The 7,118-nt window shown below is 33.3% G+C and overlaps 1 protein-coding gene across 1 annotated transcript; it reads right to left on the reverse strand.

The window, feature by feature from the left end:
• Positions 1-1,877: 1,877 nt before the first annotated feature.
• Positions 1,878-6,633, reverse strand: LOC133180436 (G-protein coupled receptor GRL101-like). The gene is made up of 6 exons (XM_061314964.1): positions 6,412-6,633; positions 6,113-6,200; positions 5,306-5,422; positions 4,785-4,858; positions 2,816-4,112; positions 1,878-2,122 (listed from the first exon to the last, which is right to left on the reverse strand). Exons 1-6 carry the CDS (start codon positions 6,631-6,633, stop codon positions 1,878-1,880), a joined length of 2,043 nt encoding a protein of 680 aa, XP_061170948.1.
• Positions 6,634-7,118: the final 485 nt, after the last annotated feature.

Below are 7,118 nucleotides of genomic sequence, written 5' to 3' on the forward strand. Positions count from 1 at the left end.
GTGTCGCGACTCTGCCTACCTTTTACAACTTTATTTCGCGGATCTAACTTCCGAGACGCGAGAACTCAGTAAAGGGATGATTCTTCTACGACCTTTTCATCACTAATATGATGCTATCGCCATTTAAAGAGCCCTATCACCGACCAATGAAGCATCACTTGAATTAGGTCGCCTCCTCGCCATTCGATTTCTTTGCGCATGACGTCTGCACACAAATACACAAAATTCCAATCGGTTTCAATTAACACGTAAAACACTTGTGGAGTTTTCGCAAAAACATGAGAATCCGGTGAAAAGGCACAGAAAACAACAGAATGATGTAACATTTATTTACTGATAAGGAAAACAACTGTCGAAAGTGGCCTTTATGCTTATATGAGAAAAAAATTGACAGCATTACCACACATGATTTGTTCATGTGATAGTTTGTTTGTGTATTTGTGTGCTGACGTCATGCTTTCATATTTCACATGTGTATTCCTTGTTGACATTTCTTTGGATACAAACATATCTAACCTCTTGACAGTGGATTTTGACCCCATCTTACAAAAATTTAAAATACTTAAACATTGGCCATAACTTTTCAACAGTTATTAAAGGAGAATTCAATATCACAGGTGAATTTCTTGTGACAAGACCTTCCTTTGGATACCAACAATTTTGATCTTTTAACCTTGACCTTGGAGTTTGTCTTACATCTGAAAAACTTTAATCTTGGCGTTTGAATGATTGGTGCAAGGGCATTTACATTTCACCTGTATATTTCTTATGACAATGCCTTCCCCTAGTTAGCATTAATTTGACCCTTTGACATTTACCTTGGAGTTTGACCCATTTTTTAAAAAAAGTTTAACCTTGGGCATAACTTTTGATTGGCTGGTGTTTCGGATATCATATTTCACAGGTATATTCATTGAGACAAGTCCTTTCTTTGGGTAACAACATTTTCTCTTGACCTTGGAGATTGACTTGCATTTAAGAAACTTTAACCTTCTCCATAAGCTATCATACAAAGGCATCAGTCACAAACACAGCTTGTTTTTTTTAATAGTGGGTCAAACTCAAAGGTCAAGAGGTCAAACACGTTGGTATTCAAAAAAAGGTCTTGTCAAAAGGAATACATATGTGAAATATGAAAGACATAGCTCCAACCAATCAAAAGTTATAAGCAAGGTTAAAGTTTTGCGGACAAGCCGGCAAGCAGACAGTCAGACGGACGGATAGGGCAAAAACTTAATACCCCGAATCTTTAATTACGGGGACATGAAAATGCCAAGACCTTCTAGTGAGATCGTGAATTACATGTACATGTATAATTGACAAATATTGTAGTATATACAGAATTATTTTCTTCTTTATTTCTTCTATATAAAACAAGAACAAAATAATTGGGTTTTTTTCCCATCAAAACATAATCAAAGAACGGATCATATCATCTTACTAAACGAAAACACTTTTTTTTATTTAAGAATAGTCAAGGAAAGAAAAACTTATTCGACTTTTAAACGTTGCAAAGAAATGATTTGTATGTTCGATTTCCTTTGTTTTTCAGCATTTTGGATCCATGGTTTAACAAAATTGGTTCTTTTTCCACCTGATTGTGATACCTGAGAAAAAAGAGACAAGAATATCAATGCTTGAAAAGACATTCAGTGAAAACAACTGCAAACATTTAAAAAATAAAAAAGGAAATACCTGATACTTGATCATTCCGCCCTGTGTTTTCGTGTTACTTGTAAAGCTTGATGTCAATGAAGACTTCTGTAAAAATGTTTATTTATTTATCAAAAAAAAAAAAAAAAAAAAAAAAAAAAATGGAAATACATGTTCAATGGAGACGGAAAAGCATTCTTTTAGAACATATCTGTAATTCATCATTACGGTTCAAAATCACAACCAGCAAGTAGATAAGATTTACAGGGAGAACTACGACAATGACTATATTTAGAACATTGTACCTGTTTATCAGTTTTAGAACTACATACCTCTTCATCACCACGGTTCAATATCACAGACAACAGGTAGATAAGGGGATTAAGTGCCGAGTTTATAGGGAGAACTACGACAATTACCCAAGCGTACACCTTATTCGTGACATCAATTCCCATAAATGTCAGAAACCCTACAAGTTAGATGAATCATTTTTTTAAAAATTAAAATGAAATAAAGAAAAAAGAGATAATGAGGAATTAGAGTCCATTTCAGCGCTTCCACCTCATCAATTTTGATGATAGCAAAAAAAATTCAAATTGTCTTGAAATAATTTTTTAATTTTTTTCCCTTTTAATTTATACGTCGCCCGCGTGGCGCAGTGGTTAGATCGTTCGCTCTAGAGTCGCGGAGTATGGAGTTAATCCTTACGTCGCGGGTTCGAATCCCACTGTGGGACGTGGAGACCGGTCCTTCGGATGAGACCGTATAAACCGAGGTCCCGTGTCGCAGTAGGTGCTGGCACGAAAAAGATACCTTACTGCTCAATGGCCCTGAGTGCCGAGTATCGGTCAAAATTTGAAGCTCTCCACCGGCAAGTGGTGGCGTCTTCATATGAGTGAAAAATTCTCGAGAGGGACGTTAAACAATAATAACAAACAAACAAATTATTATTTATACCAAATTGTGAACATACCTTTTTAAATTAAAAAAAAAATGTATGATTTTTTTTTTAAAATCAAGTAATTAAATTTGGCCATACTGGCGAAGTCTATAAATATACGTTAAACAAACTGTTAAACGCCATATGTTACTATTTTTATATGGTAAATGAATGTATATGAATGTTGTTATTTTACCTGTATAAAAATATATTTTTTCTTACCTATAGTCCCAATCGTAATCCAACACAGCACATCTGTAACTGCAACAGCCATTAGGGATTTTGCTAGTTTTATTTCTGTTCGTTTTTGGGAAAACGATTGTTGGCACGATTTCTTTTCAAACCGAGCAACATCCGTTAATATGAAAATTTGCCCAAGAAGAACAATGATGAAGATGACAAAGTTTGCCCCCACGAAGAGTACCATAGAATATTCCCATCCAGGTTTCCGAAGAACTGATAGAGGTAAAGAGATACACACTCCAGAACCGGAGTAATAACCATCAAAGTACTCAATCCCAAATAAGGGAAGCAATGACAGCAGGAAAGAAACTGTCCATACTAACATGGAAACGGTCTTTGCAATCTTAATTTTCTTATTTAGCATCGCAAATGGAAATCGAATGGCCAACATTCTGTCAATGGTGATAAAAAGTACAAAAAGAGCGGAAGCCTCACTAGAAAGAGTAGCTAAAACACCAGCAAAAGTACATAAAGGACTATTTCTCCACGAGAAATCTTCAAAACCATAGCGATCGCTGAATTTCAAGTTAGCTCCCGCTATGATGTAAAGATACACACCCATCAGAAAGTCAGCGAAACCAAGATTTATAGAAAGAATATCAAACGGTTTACTTGTACTTGAATTCTTATTCAGCAAGAGCAATTTATGGCATGTTCCAAATAAATTTCCAAAGACAGCTAGAAGGGCCATGTACCATATTGCTATACTTAGGAGAGGGGTGTCTATTAAATCGTTGCAGGAGGAGATTTCGTTCACGGGTGCCAAACACTGAATTTTACTGACAGCCTTTGGTTGTGCACAACAAAGGGTGTAGGAATCGACCTGCAGATACTGAATATTCATGAGACCATCAAACATTCCTTCTATTACCCTTAGTTTATTGTTTTGAAGATAAAGATAGCGAAGATTTAAGAGATGAATAAAATGACTGCGTTCCAAATCACTAAGTTCATTATTTGATAAATCTAAATATATAAGCTCAGTTAATTTTAAAAATGCTCTTGGATGAACATAACTTATAAAGTTATGTTGTAGTTTAAGATACATAAGGTTGTTTAATACAGCTAAATCATCATTGACTATTCTTTCAATCTTATTATACGATAAATCAAGATAATGAAGTTGAGCATCGGATAACCCAAGGTCAATGGTGTAATTTATAGAGACTATCAAATTATGCTGAAGATGTAAAATTTGAATTAAAGACAGAATATGCCATGCTGTTAAACGATTGTGGCTTAAATCAAGTGTAAATGTTTCATAGTATGAAGCTGGCTGATCAGTCAGATAACTATTACTAAAATTAACAACAGTATAACTAAGTTTCTCGAATATCTTATGAAATCCATGTGTTTCCACAATTTTTATATGAACACCCTTTCCCTCATATATTTTAGAGTACGTATTATTCAATAAACTTGTTTGAACATGGGATTCGAATGTAAAATTATTCCATAAATAATATGGAACAAAGAAATCAAATGTGTTATTCAAATAACTTTTGTATACGTAGAATTCTAATACATCAAAGATATACCTTTTATAATAATGAAAAAAGTACATGTTTTCAAATGAAGATTTGTTGATATTAATGTACCGGAAGGAATTTTTATGAAAGAAAACGTTATTAATCTTACTGTTTTGGATAATCATTGTTTCTATATGTTTTTTGCTAATATTAAATGAATCAATTGTAGAATTTGTAATGACAATTCGTTTGAGGTTAGGAAACAGACTCTCACTTATAACTAGATTTTCATGCAGTAAACCATTAAAAGATATAGAGGTAGAATAGATCGGGGCATTTGCAGACGAACAATTAACAGATAAATCAATACAGGAACAATTTACAGGGCAATATAGAAAACAGGTGCCCGATGAATTGAAGAGGCATTGTTTCCAATCAATGCAAATATTTGCATCAGGGGCATATTGTGTCTGTTCCACCTCAGACCGTCTGGATAAATTCTGGAAAGACAATGCCTGGTCTTGTCTGCATAGGGATTTACTGATATTCTTCTCTGAAATTAAAAACATTTTACATTATATTTGTATTCATTAGAAAACTCAAATGTAGAAATCTTGGAAGAGAAATATGAACAGAAAAAATAGAAAGTTTGGTTTCAGTTGCTCACAAGAGATTGAGATAAAGTTCTCAAAAATGCAGTGGAAGAGGATGTCTTCTTATGCTTGGACAATGATTTATAATTACTATTGTAAAATATCTTCAAGTTCACACATAAGCAACCTACTTTAGTACTGTTACGCATTTCACCTAATATACTCAGATCTACTCAAAAGTTAAGGAAAACTACTCTTCAGTTTCACATTGCCAAATTTTTTAAAAACAATTTTTTCAAATATGTTAAATTAAATCATTGTATCAGATACATTTACAAATCCTCAAATAACACGTTCCTGCTAAAAAAAATATTGGTAAAAAGCAAAACCTATGTTCAAATATTCACCACAAAGCGCCTCGTCCTCTCCTTTCAGACAGTCAGACTTCAGATCACAAACTTTATCTAGTGGGATACATTCATCCCGTTTATCACTGCATCTGAATTCATCAGGGCTGCATGTCTCTGAAATATACAAATGATATCCATAACGACTCTATCTCTAGTATAGAAATATTAATATCGTGAAAGCTTTTTCATTTAGATTAATGTTTAAAGATTTGGCTTCTGTATGAAAGAGAATACAATATGAAAACTGGCTGTAGATAAGAAATTGTTTATGTTTTAAGGGGACCGGATGGGATTGTTATGCTTTCTTCAAGCAATAGTTTAATTCAGATTTATCAAATTTATTAAAAATTCAGGAAGCAGATGTAAAAAAAAATATTTACAAATAATTAAAATTAAGATTTTGTAACGGAAAGGTAGACAGACGTCGTTTTGTGTGTTTGTGCATTATAAACTGAAGTTATTTAAGAGGGGGCCACACGAAGTGTTACAAAAAAGCATAAAATATATGCGCTTGAACTCTCAAACACAGACATTTGAAGAAATCACTGTTAGTTTTGGTAATCTTCTGTATAAATCATTTCACAAAGTTTACCCGATCATGACAACGAGCACATTGTGTGACCGGTCGACAGGGGATGTTTTTATGGAGCCTGATCCCACCTCTGATTTCAGAAATCTTTGTTGGCTCCTCCCACAATTTTTATTGTTTAAACAGACTTTTGCGCATGATCACTGTTTGTTATCTTTACAGATCATATTGATGATAAAAGTTGTCCATAATCTATGATACCTATTTTTACTTACTACAAATTCCTTCTGTTACAGAAATATTGTCGAGAAGGACAAAAGAAGTAGTTCGTGGCCAAAAATCAAAGTATGCTCGAAAAACCACCTGTTAAATATGAAACACATATAATAATGTAATATGGTCATGAAAATTTTTGAATTTCATTTCTTAAAAATCCTCTTAAGTATTAGTAAAAATGAATAGTAACAACAGTTTTCCCTGAATATATATTCTCATAGATATAAAAAGTTTACTAAAACGCAAAGAAGTCGCACTAATTCAATTGAAAGAGCTTTAATGAAGTTCTTTTCCATACCTTAAAGTTAGTTCCAAGGGGAAGTGTCGCGGAAGCTCTGCTAAACTTGATCTCTGGACTCTTATCATGTACGTTTAAAAAATCCCAAAGATAATATGGCTCTAGATAGTTAGTTAGGTAGGCAACAACAAGGACGGCACGAATACCAAATATAAAGTAGCTGTAATGGAGACATCGATGGCTTTTTATTAAAAGCGGAATTTCTATACTGACAGCGTCCATAGTGTGAACCCAGATAAATGTATTACTGTAATTTACTGACGATAGAAGAACGTAGCTATCCTCAAGTCTATCAAGCATCTCTCGAGTAGATTTTGTAACCTTAGGTCCAACAAGAGCTGCGAGATAGAAATCAAATCTTAAAATGTACTTACATGTATCTAAAAATGCAAAAGGTATGAAACTCATTTCAGTACTAGTTTTCTTTTATTTCTTTTATGTTCATTTTTATGTGAGTATGTAAGGGTTAAAGTTCTGTTTGATTTCACTAAGTTAATTTCATCTCATTGTTTTCACAATATGGTGTTGAAACATCAGCTATCTTAATTATTGTTTTAAATGGAGATCAAAGTGTTTTAAAAGTGAGTTTTTTTTTTTTGTTTTTTTTTTTTAATCTGCAATAAAAAATTAGTTTGCGATCATTATGTCTCTTACTTGCAAAAAATGCATTGGTAGGATAAAACCAAATGACTCCCTTTCCATTAGTA

This window comes from Saccostrea echinata, unplaced genomic scaffold (assembly GCF_033153115.1).
Source record: "Saccostrea echinata isolate AGI-Se365-2 ecotype Australia unplaced genomic scaffold, CSIRO_AGI_Sech_v1 ptg000006l, whole genome shotgun sequence".
Lineage (NCBI taxonomy): Eukaryota > Metazoa > Mollusca > Bivalvia > Ostreida > Ostreidae > Saccostrea > Saccostrea echinata.

Coding starts and splice junctions, on each gene's coding strand:
- LOC133180436 (XM_061314964.1), bottom strand. CDS start 6,633: ATGGACGCTGTCAGTATAGAAATTCCGCTTTTAATAAAAAGCCATCGA. Junction 6,201..6,411: donor CCCTTGGAACTAACTTTAAG/GTATGGAAAAGA, acceptor CATATTTAACAG/GTGGTTTTTCGAGCATACTT. Junction 2,123..2,815: donor GATTACGATTGGGACTATAG/GTAAGAAAAAAT, acceptor TCTAACTTGTAG/GGTTTCTGACATTTATGGGA.